Genomic DNA, 18,162 nt, shown 5'->3' with positions numbered 1-18,162 from the left:
TATACAGAATCATCATAATATCCTCTCCCACACCTTCAAGCAACCGGGCATCTCAGTCTTATGGCTGCTGGTCACATGTAGAATCCATCCATCGTCTAAAGGTCCTGTCACACATCTCCGTATGGCAGAAACGTATGCCGGCGTATATGAAAATTTGTCAGTCAAAATACGTCCAACTTTTCATCGGATCAGAAAAGTGAACATATACAGATACGCATGTCTGACCTATTGATATCGTATCACTTACTTATACAAAATGTATCAGATGAATACCCAATGAATGCATAACGTATACAAAAATATGGCGTATACAAAATATCGGCAACACGCTGGTTTACGTAGATATAAGGTAAGGTATAAGTAGTATTCGTTAAGAGCTCGCTGTGTTATGCTGGGGTGCGTTGTTGAACGCTGATGTTTTGAGCATGTTCAAAATTACCGGACGTACCCAACGTGTGCTTCATAAGATATGCAGACGTTACGTTACGTTAGACATACGTGAATACGGAATACCCACGTGACTACGTTAGAGGTACGTTAGATATAGGCTACGTCGGCTGACGGTGAATCCTACAGCCAATGTTATTGATAACGAGTGGATACCCTATTCCGACCCTATGTTAAGATTATGCCTGACGACGGAGTAACTTATTAAAGGTGTTTCTACAGTACAGCTAGCGTTCAGCATGTTAGCTGTTCTCCATCATCAGCATGATGTGAACCAAATGGCACTTTTCCAGCTCCGTTGGCCAGACGCTCTGATACGTTTTAAATAAGTAAGTGATAAGCTATCAATGTTTGACATACGTATAATAATTTGTTTTGTATACGTTATGTATACGTCAGCTACAACACCACTGTGGAAAAGTTGGACGTATTTGGACTCTGACAAATTCTTAGAAAATGTTCATATACGCTGGCATACGTTTCTGCCATACGGAGCTGTGTGACAGGGCCTTAACATGATGAATCTGCAAACAATTTACATTTTGCTGCACATATGCGATAGTTTTTCCGTTTTAATTTCATACAGGAACAATGCTCTAGCTGGTTTTATGCTACTTTTACAGATAATTATTGTGCAGAAAATGACAAACATTGTTTATTACACTCTGTAACACACTGCCATTTTAATGCTCTTCATCTTACAGACTGCAAGGGATCTTTTTCTGAATACAGGCAGGTCTAATGCTGATATGCAAAAATAAATGCGACAAAAGTAGATTTTGAACTACAGCACAACAACCTGCAGAAATACCTGAGGTTTTCATTTAGATCATCTCAGCATGGCAAGAGACAGATGGAGCTCGTCGTCAGGGGCAACTAACACAAATGAACCCAAAAGAAAGACAAACCTCGACCCTGCAGGAGGGAGGGATGTTTACTGGGTTTAGTCCATTGTGGTAAAGGCTATGAGTTGCCAGTTTGTTCGATTGTTCAGGGTTAGTGTCCATTTCTTAAGTCCATGGTGGCTATCATTCACAGAGAGCTCATTATGGGAGAGGGGAGGGGAGAAGATCTGGTCACCACTGGATCAGTGAAGGAGGAAGAACAGTCAGATCTTTCCCAGGACCTGCATGACGGCGATGGTGGTGCTTTGGCCGAAGATGAAAGCTCCGCAGAGCAAGGTCACCACTCCCCACAATGTGAGGATGACTCTGGAGAGGAGAAGGTTCAAGAGACAAAGAAATGTAACAACTCAAGCAAATGTTGCAAGCCTCTCTCAGATCAGTCTGTTAAAAAAATAATAATAAAGTATCATCCTTTGGTCTATCCCAGAGTTCAAAAAGTGTCACTCTGTGGGTATCAGACTGAATCAACAGCACCCCCAAAGCCCCGTCAATTATGGAGTCAGTCAGTTCGCTGTTGACTAGAACAAGCCCAGTTTGATGCAGCACTAAAAGAATGCCCAATTAGCTATTAGCAGTTCCTTTTTGCCACTGTTACGGCCACAGCCTTATTTATCTGCGGGGATTACTTTGTGGATGCATGCCTTGTTTTCCCTATTTAAGTATGCAGATTTGGATGTGTGACCGCCGCCCCTTGATTGGCTGCACCTCCTCCTCCCACCTTGATGAAGACCGGCTGTGATTGGTGTGCACCTGTTCCGGCTCTCCAATCCGAGGCGCACTGGAGAGACCGGTGTCTACAAATGCCAAGCCAGCTCGACAGTCGGGGCTGCTGGTGTTGTCAGCCATATGCCTCGTACTCGTGTGTGTGGATCTTAGATTCGGTTGTATCTTAATGTCATCAGTTAAGTTACTGCTCTGTATCCAATGTGTTGGAATCGCTAGGTGCTTCAGTGCAATTTATGACTTTTGTTTGTATTTGGTATTGATCCAGTTTTCACCCCAAGTTTTGTTTAGAATTGTTTAGGTTGGGGTTTATTGTTCTGTTTGTTTGGCTTTGACGCCTCATTGCTCTGGTGTAGGAGCCCTCCTTTTGTTCCATTTGTCTGTCTAAAAGCAATTGTTTGCTAATTGTCCAGCTATATTAATAAATGTATCTTATTTAAACCATGACCATCTGGTTTTATCTTACTCCTTTTCCCTGGCCACTTTACCATGTACACCTTTTTAAATTAGGCCTATTTTTTTTTTGAAAGGTTAAAAATACGGGATAATTACGGGAAAATATTTAAACGGGAGGACAGCGGGATAGAAGGAAAAATACCGGATAATCCCGGGAAAAACGGGAGGGTTGACAGGTATGACACACACACACACACAGTGCTATAACACCGAACAGCGTCCTGTGTGTGTGTGTGTGTGTGTGTGTGTGTGTGTGTGTGTGTGTGTGTGTGTGTGTGTGAGAGCAGTCAGGTTAACTACAACTGAATTACTTTTATATTGAAGAAAAGGTTGTAAGCGGATAATTCAGAGATATCAAAAACAAATTCACATTTAACTGAGTTATGATTCTGAGAAGGAGTAAAACATTTTAATGTCTCCATAATCACCACTGCTGCTCACCAAATTAAAGAAACTTGAACAGACTGTGTAGTTGCTCTGAACTTGAAAGTTGTTACCTTTAATTACAGCACAAATGTATTCTTTAAAATGCTTAAAAAGCTACTCTTGATAGCAAGAGTGTGATAGCTGTTCTGAGTGGCCACTGAGCCCAGGTGAAAAGCCTGAAGGATAACAGCACACACAACAATGCCACACTCGGGCAAGCAGGAGTGTGAAGAAATATGCACGTTACATTTGAATTTCTATTGTGTACAAGTAGACATTTTCACCTGCAGCGTTTATGTAAGAATTGCATGTGATTGGCAATGATTGTCCATTCAGATCAAAGCATATTTACAATCAGACCAACTGACATCATCGGAGACCCGCCACTACCAAAGTTATTCTACAATCATACAAGAGCAAACTTACTGATTAATACCAACTAAATTCAGCTTATTTTACTACATTCGTTTTTTGTCTCTTGAGAATTTCTTTGGATTATCACCAAGACATTTATTTACAACACATTAACATTTAGATGAAGTTTATTCTCACCTGGTTTTAAAGGAGACTGGCTCAGACTGCATGGCAAACATCAAACAGAGTCCTGTCCAAACACAACACAGGGTTTAAGGGCTGCGTCACATTTGACCAGTGGTGGGCCGTCAGGGCCAGCAAGGCCTTCTCTGCTGGCCTGAACATCATCAGAATATACATTTAATTATGTATTAAATTATTCCCCATAGTCTATTCTCTTCATTTCATAGCTTTCACAGCCATAATGTGTTGCCAGGGTCCAAGAAATCTGCCCTGAGGCCTTCAGAATCAACAGTGCGGGCGCCTGTCGCTTAAAGTGAACGGAGACAAAACTGTGGCGTTAACCAATCAGATTTCGAGTTGGGGACACCGGGGCCAGCTAGCAGGCGTACGATAACGTCAGCACGTCCACGTCTTTTGATTGGATACGCACTATTGAGAGGCAGAGCTATGCAGAGCTAGCAAACTTTGAACGAGCTAATTTAGATTTCCACAAGCTGTTTTTGTTCAACCCACAATGGCTGAAGGAGGAGAAGAGGTCGATTTGGTCGCAGATATAATTACAACACCATTTTCAAGACGAACTTTTCAAGAAAAGATAGACATCGTGAGAAGAGAACGGCCAACCCCGACGCTAGCGAGACTCTCACAGCTGGGAAAAGGGTTTGTCCGCCACTTTAAAATCACTAACTACGAGCGGTACCCCTGGCTCACAGCCTCCGAGAGGCACTGCACATTGTACTGCTGGGAATGCCTGCTGTTTACAACTAAATGTTTCGGAAATATTAATATAACTCTGTTGTTAGGGTGATGCAACGCCCGGTTATACTGCGTTTCTGTCTAAATGTATAGTTTCTAGAGCCATGGCGTCATAATGATGGTATTAAGAGGTAATAATTCAGGTAGGACTGTGTAGGACAGGGGTATTCAACTAAAATTATAAGAGGTCCAGTTAGAGAACATTTCCACAAACCAAAGGTCCGGAGCATCATAATGTCTAACTTGCGTTATGAATTATTGTGATATATATTGAAGTAGCCTAGTAGCTGTATCAACGTCATCAACTGACTGTCAAATCTAATAAAGAAAGTACAAGTTAAAAACATTTAGACAATATTTACTGTCACTTAACATTGAACTATACAGATATATATAATACTGTAGATATGTATGATGTTCTTCTTGGGCTGCATTTAAAAATAAAATTGAGAAAATAAATAAAATAGCTTTTGAAAAATTGTGCATCTTAAAATAAAGTGCTTAATCTTAGAAAAATAAATGAAGTGTAGCAGCAGCTTGAGTTTCCCTTTTTCTTTAACTGTTTCACGTCTTGATTTAAGTCTCACACAATGTTAGAATAAATCTCAACACAGTTTAACCCAGACTAGCACATCCTGGGTTAAACTGTTCTCTGTGGCTGATGATGATGATGACAGGTGGCCTATTTGCTTTATTTTGTCACAAATCAACATCACATTGGGTTCTGAGTGCTTATGTTCTGAGCCCTCAGTTCAGACTTTAGAGGGTTTGTTTGGTCAAAGACGTTGTGCTTTGTCTCATAGTGGCGTTTCACATCCCCACTGTTAATGAGCACCACGGTCTCTGAGCATATGAGACGCTGGTGTTGTGCTCCAGTGGGAAGGATGAACATGAATGAGTCCATTCTGGGTTGAAAGCTCTGTTGACTTTTCTCTTCTTGGAGAGCGCCATGAGCAGTTATTGTTCTCTCCCTGTATCGCTAACTCGTCTTTCTGTCTGTCACTCGCCGCTCGCCTCTCATCTGTCTGTATTCAGAGTCGCAATGTTTGCCAATTGGAATGCAGAGATTTGATTGGCTGCGTAGCATCACGTGGGATGGCTTAACTCACATGCAATTGGTCTGTGAGTTTCCTGAACCGCTAAACCAGTGCCGTAAAAACGAGAAAAGCTGCGCCGGTTAAAATAGAAACGCCCCGTCAAAAATTGAAAATCCCTCAATAATTTATTGATTATAGGTCCGGGTAGGTCAGCGTCGGCGTCTGGGTCCAGACTCGGACCGCGGTCCGCCTGTTAGTGACCCCTGGTGTGGGACATCACTGAAGGCCTAGGTGTGAAATGCACGGCCCGCCACTGCATTTGAGGGAATATGAATCTGTAACCAGAGTGTTACCTGGGAAGATGAAGATGAAGAATGCACTGATCCCTCCGATGACACTGATGACTTTGCTGATGTCTGGGACAAATGTGGCGATGAGCAGCGTCATCATTATCCACAGGACTGTCAGCACGTAGCGGCTGCGGCTTTCAAACTCCACAGCCACCACACCATCCCGCCTCCGCCGCCGGCTCAGAATGGGGTCCTGGATCACTGATCTGATGTGCAGGAACAGGCGTCATCAGTACAGCTAAAGATCGTCTCTATGCAGCCAAAACATTGACCTTAAACAGAGGATTTAGGTTGCTTCCATGTAGCGCCATTTTTACTGTAAATAAGACTCATGTAGGAAACTTTATTTAAACTTTCTCTTTACGCATACTACACTAGGGACGTTTCTCTCTTTTTGAGTTTGCAATCATTTTGGCTGTTAATGCATATGGCACACATTTTGGCAAGGGTGTGAGTTTTTATTCTTCATATTTTGCCATTTTCCTTTCCTGCTGTATTATGGAGCACTGCAGTGTTTGATGCAATGCAAAAAAAATCTATGTTGTTGCCAATTATAGGCATATTCCATAGTGTAAAATAAAAAGATATTATAATTTCCCCTAACTTAGTTACAATTCTGAAAATGAATGAATATTTGGTAGTTATGATCAGGACTGAAGTTGGATTTTACTCTGTGAAAGTGAAAAATGGAAGGGGACATTTTTGTCGTGTAAAAAGAGTGGTACATTTGGTAGATTTTCTTTCTTCTTTTTCTTTAAATCTGAAACTTCACAAAAAAAAAAGCATTCAATACCAGGCTGCCACCATTGTACCTCTGAGCAAGGTACTTAACCCTGAGCTGCTCCAGGGAGACTGTCCCTGTACTTAGTTCAATGTAAGTCGCTCTGGATAAGAGCGTCTGCTATATGACCTGTAATGTAATTTAGTTGCAGTTAGTGAAAAATAATAATAATTTACTGCAGTTTTTGACAGACATTTTGGAGACACATCGGAGCACCTTTTTAAAATGAGGCATACGGGTTAAGTGACATAAATTCACTAAGGTCCCTGACCTGCCCAGCAGAAGGATGATGGGATAGATGGTGATGATGGAGATTCCAAACAGCAGCCGGGCGATGAGCATCAGGATGTCATCGCCGGTGTACGACATCAGAATGTCGGCCTTCACGTCCTTTCCAAATGTCAGGTACCCATAAACCCCTGCAACAAAGAACGAAGGAAGCTAAATGCCAACATTCTCACAATGAAAATAATGATGACTTGCTGAATATTTACAATGTTTAACATGTTCACCATCTTAGTTTAGCGTGTTAGCATGCTGACAATTTCCAATTGGCTCTAGTGCAGCTGAGGCTGATGGGAATGTAGTTCATTTTGGTTTATAACCAAAAACTGTAAAGTATTGGACAAAGTGACATTTTGATTTGATGATGGCACTAGATAAAATGTCTATCACCAAAGTTATTACAAGTCATGCTTTGGGACAAACTTCCCTTTATCCGGTAGAAACAGCAGCGTATCAGCATTCCTTGGAAGAAAAATCATAAATGATAATAATAATAATAATAATAATAATAATAATAATAATAATAATAATAATAAAACTCCAAATATTCTTTAGCAAGATCTTGCTCCCTTTTTTTTTTCCTACTTTTTTTTTTAAACCCGTTCTCGTTTTTAACTCCGTTTACGAGCTGCTTCATTTAAATAGTCCCTGTAAATATACACAACTGTACAATCAAATGAACATGTGTTGAAAAAGATGTCTGAAGATGGGTATATCTGGTAGGTATGAGCTGGAAAACACAATAAAAACATAGCACCAAGTGTTACCATACTTAACTTATTAGACAGGTTTTTCTAAGACTAACACCAGGCGTTCACAAGCTGAAATAAATACTTATTAAAAAATAAATAACACTTCCTTATGAAGTTGACACTCATTGGCTCTTGATGGCTGTAGATAAGGCATGGAAGCTCCGATTGGCTCAAATGAAGTGTCAATCGAAAGGTCAGAGTTCGACATCCGTCTTAGAAGCGTCTAAACAGCGCTGAATGCGCGAGATGTCCCGTTTTTACGTGTATGATCACAACATTTTACACATCGATCAGCTGATTTCAAAGATTGCAACAGCTGTTCATGGGCTTTTGACGATGTTCATGATGAATATATTTTTACTGGAAACGATCTATAGGACACAGGAGTGTCAGAGTGTTTTTTTTGGGATTATTACTGATTACAGGATTATGATGAGACTTCATAGGTGAGTTGGCTCAAAGTTATGGTTTTGATTGTGAGTTGTCTTGCTAGTTTGGGATGCCTACTGTACTTGCTGTTGTGAATGTGATCTCAAAACTGTTTTGCTCACTAAATAGAAGAGATTCTAAGCTTTCTAATGATACGTGGCATTGGGCACCAACTCCATCATGGCGGACTGTACACAACAAAGGGCAAGATACAACCTCCTGTGAAACTGTAAATAAACACCCCACCTGTTAAGAGGTTAACACAATAACATGGAAAAAAATGCAAAAAGCTAAATGTAATAATTTCAGCTAACATTATTTTGCTATTGACATTAGCATAGCTAGCTCATAAGGTTAGTACTAGTTATTTGCTGTTTAACCTTACTTTACTTAATTTAAGTTATATCCAAATGCTACGGTTGTATGCTTTACCTTGGTGTTATTGGTGGAGGTTGTGTGGCTTATTCATTAATTTAAGACATCATTATCTTCCACAAGCTCGGGACTTGAACGGTTCCGACTGGAGTAGGTGGCTCGAGCCTGGAGCTCTGCAGCTAGACCCTTCCCAAAAAAGTGGGAAAGGAGAAAGGAAGAAGAAGCTTTACTGACCTGTGAGAGAGTAGATGACGAGACAGAAGATCATGGAGACCACAGAGATGAAGACCCAATGAGAGAGCCTCTGGTTCTCCATGCTGCTGTAGATGGCAATGGACGCCTCGTGGCACTGGAACAAACACAGACACGGTGATTAAAAAGGTGACATCAACTGTTGTTGTGTTCGGTTGGAATAAACTTCAGGGTTAAACTAAATACAAATAAAATGGGGACTAGTTGTTGGTCAGATTTGTTTTTTTCTCATCTGTTTGCAGCTCAGTGCGGGGTGAGGACCAAAAGGTCTCATTCTTCCGATTTCTCTGCCGGTGTGATGAACTGAGATGATAGGGAATTTAATGAAGGCTATGGGCTCCAAGGGGCACAATGAGTTAAACAATCCCAGAGGTCAGGATACAGACTCTTGTCCCCACTTGATCCCAGCTGCCATCGGCAGCTTTTAAATCTCGCTTCCCCCGTCCTGCCTTCCCCATCATCTCAGGATCTCATCAGCTCTCTTTTCAACCCTTTGCAGTGCAATCACTCACCCTGAGGGAGCGCGTCTGTGTGTTTGAGAGAGAGGACAAGCATCTGTCCCTTCGTACTTTCCCCTCCTTTTATTAGATCCTGCCAGCATACCTCAGGGGTTACCTTGGCAACTTGGGGTGTTACACATCAGTCTCTCCTGCTTTAGATTGACAGAATGATCGTTTTTCTTGTACTCCACCCTGCCATTAAATATGAAAAGCTCCCTCTGCAGAGATCCTGCGGAGCACAGCGGCCTCAGGCTGCTGACCTTTACTACACTTTAACACACTCTTATAAGTCCACTTCCTAATGATTATTGAGAACACCCACTCTGTATCACTTCAATGGTGGCCATTGTCGCATCATAGCAATATGCCGACGCACTCATTTTCCTCTGGTGGTGTCTCTTGCCGAGTTAGGCGAGACGAGGTAAGATATGATAACTGTCTCTGAAAATATCAAGATTTCTACGGTATTACCAGTAAGATGACCGGTAATTACACAATTCTGTATTTTAATAAGACGCTCATAGCCTGTAGTTTATGCACAGCTGGGTAAAAGAGGATGAGATGTAGTGAGCAAAGATGGATGATTTATATTTTCTAGCTCTGACCAAACTAAATCTAACTGACATCACTTAACAACAAAAACAAGTTCTTCTCTGCGTTCATCGTTTGATTGCAAACCAACTTTTAAAGGTGCATACCGTCACCTACCATATCAGAGTGTAGATGCTAATTGTTTAATCCTTTACTGTGCTTGACTATTTATTGGCCATAAGCAGTGACTATCTTGCTTGGCTTTAAGGAGAGATTGTTGAAAATGATGCACCATGGGCTGCCAGGTTATCTGGTAGAGCAGGCGGCCCATGTACTAAAGCAGAGTCCTTACTGCAGTGGACCAGGATCCGACCTGCAGACCTTTGCTTCAGGTCATCCCCCCTTTCTCTGTGAACAAGTCGTCTCCCATAGACTCCCCACTCTCAGAGACAGACCTGGACAAATACTGCAAAACCTAAAAATACTTTTTATCTAATTTGGGTGATCATCCTTTAAAAAGGTGAACTGGTTCAGGACATTTCATGCTTCATTACTTGCTGGGTAATCACTTTTTAAATGTAGTCACATGCATGCATTTGCTATTTAGCAGCCATAGCTAAAGCACACACACACACACACACACACACACACACACACACACACACACACACACACACACACACACACACACACACACACACACACACACACACACACACACACACAATGTTCCAAACACATGTTAACCAAGTCTCAGAGGAATTTTACATAAATACATTTCAAATGTGTTGCACTCACTTGGAAGCCAAAGCAGATGGTGGGGATGACGCTGAACATGGAGGACCAGGAGCTGATCCTGCAGACAGGAAGGAGACAAGTCATTTTTCTGGTGCTCACAAATGCCACGAGAAGAAGAAATAATAAGCCGGTATTAGGACATCATTCATAATGCCATGGCATTTAGAGACACTTCTCCATAGAGTTCATCTGTCAATCACAGGGGCACGGATGACAAGAGTAGCTGAGCCAAGTCATTGAGCCAGACGGAGTGTTTTAACGCTGACACTGGGTTCAAGGAGAGAAGCGAGCACAACGCTTTTATCTGCTTCATCTGTCCTGGTGGCCTGGATTCATAGAGGATTTATGGATAGCACACATGGCAGTCATATTTCCGAGAAGCAACCTCATTGTATGAACTTGTGGTGATTTAGTATATTTATGGCAAAGAAAAGACAACCTTGAATACAAAACTTTACTTTTTAAAAAGAAGCATAAAAAACGTTCCGTTTACTTTTGTTCCACCCAAACTACTGAGGTTTGAAGGCAGAGTACACGCCTTGCTTCAGCCATGCAGACAACAGCAAATATAAGCATATACTCAGACAACAATTTTGTAATACAAGTTTTACAGGTCCAGACCAAAACCAAAATGACATTTGGGGAATACATTTGTTAAATATGGAGCTACAGTCAGCTTAGCTTTGTACAGACAGGTGACAGAGGGAAGCAGTTAGCTTGGCTCTGTCCAAAAGGTAACACATTCCACCTACCAGCACTATAACTTGTATAAATCAGTGTAATAATCCATATAAAAAGCGTAGTGTAAGAACAACAAGTTGCAGTTTCGTCAGCCATTCCCCCTGTTACCAGTCTGTATGCTAACCTGGCTGTAGCAGGACGGTTTTAAAGCAAATAAAGCTGAGTAAGACTGAAAACAAGTGAGTGAACTTCAGAATTGATACTTCACTGCACTCCTGCTGGAACCAATTTGTCTGCAACTACTGCAGCTACTCTCTACACCAATTTTGACTTCACTAGCCTTTGTGACCAGTGGAGCGGATAGATTGGAGCCCTGGATCCATCATACACACATACATACCCACTCGTGTAGAGAGGGGTGATGTGAACCAGAACAGCAGGTGTGGTGTAGTATTTGATGATGATGGCGACGGTCAGGTAGGTTGCAGCCAGAGTGCCCAGAACACTGTGAGAGGACAGAGACGTTTAAGTCAAAGTGCAATGGATGAGTAGACGACTGGAAGCTGAGCGAAGGGGGCCGTACCTTCAGTAGGGCCACGTCAGTCATTTATCCACATGTGCATGACTGTGACAAAGACTAATTTCCTCAGCATAAACAAAATACATGTTAAATACAATGACAATATGACAACAGTGCACTGACACCCTGGAGTCTGAGAAGTTTAACCACTGGAGCTCAGCAGATACCTCCATCCAGCTGTCCTGCACTATCCAGTCCAGCTGGGCCTGACCTCTGACAAATACTACTATAGACATTTAACTTTGCAAGCCCAGTTAGGTCGCATGCTATGTCCGAGGGGAGAGCTGTGCACAGGCTTTTGAATGGTTGGGCCTCACAATGATTTCAGGGGGTGTTGAGCTGATCTTCAATGGTAATCTGCCTGTTGGGTTATTAGATATCTTGTGTGTAAATTGGACATTTTGGCACACAGGTGGCACTGGAGAAACACAGAGCCACATTTGAAGTATATTCATAGAAATATACACACATTAGATTTTTATTTATATTTTATGGAAATGTGGCGGAATAGCTTTTGAGTTAACTTGTTATGCATCACACTGTTGGCAAAGAGGACATTTTTGAGCTGATGGTGGAGCTGCATAAAGGGCTAAGTGGTCAACAAAATGATTAGATATCAGCTTGTTGACCATGAACACAACACAGTAGTAGTTGTCCCATCTTGTTCTGGACCAAAGGGTTTGATCAATAAAAATTATATATATCAAAAATAAAAGAATTCTGTTATATATCAAACCCACATTCAAACTATAAAAACCTGAAAAAACTATAAAAACAACCTAAAATACAAATTGACTGAAACATTCTGTACTGCTTTGTCTTATGGGACACCTGACCTGATGTATTTCTGAATGCTGATCTCTTTGGGGATGGAGAGCGGCAGGATCAGGAGGACGCAGAGCAGCACTAGGCCGAAGCGCTGGTCGGTGTAGAAGTGGTACGGCATCTCCGTCTCCGGAAAACCAGTTATCAGCTCGTACAGGGAGCCGCACACTGAGAGGTAAACAAGAACACACAAACATGACACGCAAACAAATAAGTAAAGATTTATGAATCTTAGAAGATGCTACATAATCTGAGTTTTAATTATAACTCGATCCGTCCCAAAGATAAGGAACATGAAAAGTCTAATTTTCTGACGATGCAACAGTTAGTGGACAGGAAGACAAAGAAATCCATCAGGTTACTCTGCAAACAACGAAACATAAATCTGTCCTTTAAGTGAGAGGAGATCACAAGAGATGCTTCCTCTCTAACATAAACAGAGATTATCCACTGGTTTTAAGTTTAAGGAGGAAACAGACTCCAATTAAAAGAAGTGATCATGACCACACTTCTCCCAATGACCCGGGGCCTCATTTATAAAACTGATTACAATCTACACTAAATGCTTACATATGCAATAACTAAATAAAGTATGTTCCCTGTGCTGTAAAATCGTACTTGGTGATATATGCAGAGTTTTAGAAGATTATGGAAACGACTGATGCTCTGTTCCTGCGATTCTTTAATGCCATTTAATGTTATCTTGGATATCTCAAACTGATGAGGATAATTTCATCAGCTGACCGCGAGTGTCATAGCATGCAGTGCGGCCCTTCTCTCGTCAAGTTTGTATTTATAGATCACAACTTCTGTGTAGGCCCTGTTTTCTGCGTACGCACCAGTTATAAATGAAACCCCTGCGATGTATTTTGGACACATTACAGCTGCTCAATAGAAGCCACTACAGTCACTTCAGAAAGGTTCAAACTGAAAGGGGTTAATCACAAAAATAAATATCAATGATCAAGCTAAAAAACAAAAGATTTAATAAAAAAGGACAAATCAGTAATCAGTGCCAAGGCCTGTACACTATTCAGACTCTCCAACTCACACTTCTCCAGCTGGTCATCCACTATAACCAGAAAGGCCACAGAGATCATGAATAGGTTGAAGACGAAGCAGATCTCACACAGCTGACCGATGGCTGGCCCACACACCTCCTTCACCACCGCTTGGTAGGTGCACTGGCCACTGATGGACGAGGAGTAGCCCAGGATGATCAGACCACTGATCAGGAACACGAGGGACACCTGAGAGGATGAAAAGAGAATGATGGAGCTATGATGACATGAATACAGAGGACATCACACAAGGCAGGATATCATTTACTGCAGTCCAAATAAAACACTGATTTGTCCAAAATGGGCAATCTTCAAATAATAATAAATAATAAATCTTCAAATTATTCTGATGGCTTTGGTTTTACTTCGTAGAAACATTTAATAATCCTGGTGAACATTGGTACAGTCTATGTGTTGCAGCCCGTTTCTCTCAATTAGATACCAAGTTACAATTCTTAAAAATGTTTTTATCCCATTTAAAAAGGGATAATTATCAACATGGATAATGTTGATAATGCATAACATGGATGCATCCAAGATACATATGGAGTTGGATATTTTGCAGATGAAAAATCAACTTGCTCTCTGGTGGACAAACTATGTTAAGGGCCCTCTCACACAGTTCCGTATGGCAGAAACGTATGCTGGCGTATATGAAAATGAGTATATACAACGTGTATGAACTAGGGCTGTCAAGCAATGAATTTTTTTTTATTTAATTAAGCTTTGTGATTAATTAATCTAAATTAATCGCATATATCAATATTTGCTGTGGGAAGTTTTTCAAAATATTTAAATGGATTTTGGAAGATGAGTGAATCAATGAGTAGCATTATAAACTGTCAACATGTCTTTTATTTCAATACTATTTCTCCAATATCTTGTTTGCCACAATTATCTTAGACAACACAGACCATCAGTTTGTCATAAAGTGCAATTTAAAATCTGGCATCACATCTTTCATTGCACAATAAACAATATGTTTAAAAGTTGTGTCTTTAACTTCATGTGTAAAGCCTCCGTTAGCCCCCTGTCCTCCACCACCTGCAGTACATTGCAATACATTTCCTGCTGGGGTTTTTAATGTGTCTCAGGTAGGCCGACTCATGCTGCGTCTGAACGCCTGATCGAGATGTGTGACGAGACGGGTCGCTCACTTTAGTGTCAGCGGCGGTTCTAGTACTAGTGCGGTGATATCTATCTATCTATCTATCTATCTATCTATCTATCTATCTATCTATCTATAGATATATATATAGATATCTATATATATATATCTATATATCTATATATATATATATATATATATATATATATATATATATCTATATATATATATATATATATATATATATATATATATATCTATATATATATATATATATATATATATATATATATATATATATATATATATATATATATATATATATATATATATATATATATATATATATATATCTATATCTATATATCTATCTATCTATATATATATATATATATATATATATATATATATATATATATATATAGATATATATATAGATATATATATAGATATATATATAGATATATATATAGATATATATATATATATATTAACTGAACCTGACGATACACAGGAAAACGAGTAAGGATAGGAAATGTTTGAAAAGATTCCCTCTGGGGATGTTAAATGGAAAACCCAATATAAAGAACACGTGTACCCTTGTGTGCTGACAAATGCTTGCTCTGAATGTCGGAGGCCTAGACAAAAGTGAATGGATGCAGATGAATTGACGAGGCTCACTTAGACATATTATCCAATTTTGGCTTGGTTTTTTTTCACCATAATTGCCATTAAATAACATAAAAATGGAAGTGGGGAGATCAGTTGTGACCATCCTAAAAATTCCGGTCAAAACTTTTCAACCCTTCAAACCTTTACACAAGCGATGTGCCAAGCAATTACCTTTCTGCTGCTATTGATTACTGTATATTAGAATACTAATCTTCAGGCATTGAGGGGTAGAGGGCGTAATCCCAGATCAGGAAATTGAGGATTAATGGAGGGTCTAAGGGCCAACATCATAGACCTTGTTTTCTCAGTTATTTCCTTAGTATTAACATTATCAGGTAATGTAGATATTCTTTTCAATTGCCTAAAATCTTGTTTTAAGAAAGTTGTTAAACCACAGATATGACGCATTTATTTTCGTAATTTCTACCTAGCTAGCGAGCCGGCATTTTGGTGTTGCGTCATTGCATACGTAACGCAGTTGGTGTTGCGTGGATGGACGGTTAGACGGTCAACACTTTGGGTTGAACAAGTAAAAAAAATGTTGTGTTGTGCTGTTAATGTTTCTTATGACTTGTGTAACAACCATTCTTGTTCTACCTGTCGGCCAAATCTTTGTGTGGCTACAGCCTAGGGTTGCTCTATGATTGAACCTCCTGCAATATTTTGTCCTAATTAAAATGCATGTCCCCACCACTTTCCAAATCAATCCTACGCCCTTGACCACTAAAAATTACAATTGTCATTGAATTATGTTTTCGAAGTTCTGGTGGACAAAGCTTTTTGCTTCAGGACAAAATAATCAACTCATTTTTATTCCACATTCAACTTTGGAATTGGAGGACATGACACAGAAACCATAAGGGTGTCAACTCAAACAGCCTACATGCAAGGGAAACAAATTACTTTCCATGTTACATTAAATCCGACGCAACAGAGAGGACAGAGGACGTCCATAAATCACACTCAGGCCTTACTTTGTCCGAAGTGTGCAGGGCGACAAATCATAAGAAAGGAGCAGCAAAGAAACGGATGCATTGAACTGGAAATATCAAATGAATGGAACCCCTCCGTTTCTACTGCCAGGTGATTTGTCCAGAAAGACAAAGTGTAAGTTAGAAAGGAGGACAGCAGGAAGTGGCACCAGGAGAATAAAGGAACAATTTGTATTTTTTTAATAAACCTTTGGACAATAGTTTGAGCTGTAGAGTTATACAAAAACATTTTAAAGAGTTAGTTTGCTCCTCAAAATCCAAACTCCAAAACTAGAGTGCACAGGTTCCTAAGGAGAACGGGAATATAAACGGTTTTACTAAAACAAAGAATCAAGTCCATTTTCAGGGGCAAAGTGATGACCCACTGAAAAAGGTTACACACAATGAGTTCTGGTTTTTGGGGAATAGACTATGATAAATAAATAAAAACAAATCAATTTCAATATTGCAGTGGTGTGAGCGGCAGACTGGAGAAAAGAGGAGAGCAACAGAAGAAAAGTCAGACTGATGAAGATAAAGTGAATCTAAAAGGTGCTGAGGTCAAGTCTAACATTGCCTCCCCTGTCAGGTGGAACAGATCACAATCTCCTAATTGATCTCAGTGGACCTCAACACTTCGCAGATAAGATGCATCTCCCCGACAACAAATCCAATTAAGATAAATAGTTAACTTAATAATAAGTTAACTTAAAAAAATAAACAACCTTTAAAAAGCAGTTTGACTGCATCAACTTTTGAGAGATCTGCCAGAAACCAGCAATGCAGAGAAACCTCATATTCTACGACTAAAAATATCATCTTTTAATCTTATTTTAAAATGTAAAAAATGCCCACCAGCTCGACGGCGACTGCGCTGCGGATGCCTCCGGCTCTCTCGAAGGCCCAGGGAAAGTTGAGGAGCCCGGCGCCCAGGGCAGATTTCAGCATTATGAAAATGGCCCCCATGGAGCCGAGCCGAGGCCCGGCGGACACGTCCAACGGGGGCTTGGATGAGGCTGAAGCCAGCAGGCTGATGCTCTCTCTGGCTAACTCCTCCATGCTTCGACCGGCAGGACACTCACGGCGGGACACACTGACGCACACGTGCGCTCACAAGCTACATACATAGATCAACACGCGCTGCCAACCACTCCCCGGGTTCTGTGGGCCGCTCACTGAGCAAGGTGAGCCGGAGGGAGGAGAGTGGGATGGGTGGTCCTGGTGGAGGGCTCCTGCTGCCTTCAGGTGCTGCTGGGAAACTGTAATTCAGAGAGAACCATAGAGGACTTTCTATGATAGGTTTTTAATGACATTGTAATACACACTTGTGAATAACAATATACATGCAACAGTAAGATGCAGTGGAGTGCATTGCCATGATGAAAAAACACAATGAATGAAAAGGCTTCAACTTTTCCATAACTTAACCCTCTATGGCAGGGGTGGGGAACCTTTTTCCTATGAAGGCCATTTCAATTTTTACAACGTCCTTCGAGGGCCATTCTAATTATTGAACTCATAACCTCTGCTAAAAAAAGCAACTGGCACGCACGCACGCGCACGCGCACACACACACACACACACACACACACACACACACACAGTTGTAGTCAGTAGTAGTGTGTTTATTAGATTTGATGTTTTGACTTTAAAACTTCTAATTGGTTGGAACCATTTGTGGTTGATGTTTGTCTAAATAAGGCATTTTCTAATGCATAGATTGTTTGCTTTCCTTATTCCACTTATATGTGCTATAGAAAACCTTGGTACCTCGTAGCACATTGTTGCTTTGAGGCAACAAACCTTTTTAACATTTTAAATAATTAAGTAATATTGACCTTTTATTGTTATTGTTTATTTATTATTTATATACATTATTTTTAAAATATTTTATTTAATAGATTTTTTATATTTCATGTGATTG

At 40.4% G+C, this 18,162-nt stretch overlaps 1 protein-coding gene across 1 annotated transcript; it reads right to left on the bottom strand.

Annotated features, from left to right (window-relative positions):
* Window positions 1-1,008: 1,008 nt before the first annotated feature.
* Window positions 1,009-17,397, bottom strand: slc38a8a (solute carrier family 38 member 8a). Its single transcript, XM_029434332.1, has 10 exons — window positions 17,094-17,397; window positions 13,478-13,676; window positions 12,438-12,594; window positions 11,422-11,526; window positions 10,341-10,398; window positions 8,494-8,608; window positions 6,690-6,837; window positions 5,641-5,843; window positions 3,510-3,561; window positions 1,009-1,658 (listed from the first exon to the last, which is right to left on the bottom strand). The coding sequence occupies exons 1-10, from the start codon at window positions 17,295-17,297 to the stop codon at window positions 1,556-1,558; spliced, it is 1,344 nt and encodes a 447-aa protein (XP_029290192.1). The 5' UTR covers window positions 17,298-17,397; the 3' UTR covers window positions 1,009-1,555.
* Between the last annotated feature and the right edge of the window lie 765 nt (window positions 17,398-18,162).

Source organism: Cottoperca gobio, chromosome 6 (assembly GCF_900634415.1).
Source record: "Cottoperca gobio chromosome 6, fCotGob3.1, whole genome shotgun sequence".
Lineage (NCBI taxonomy): Eukaryota > Metazoa > Chordata > Actinopteri > Perciformes > Bovichtidae > Cottoperca > Cottoperca gobio.
Note: the sequence above shows the minus strand (reverse complement) of the source record. Positions and strands in the feature narration are given on the sequence as shown.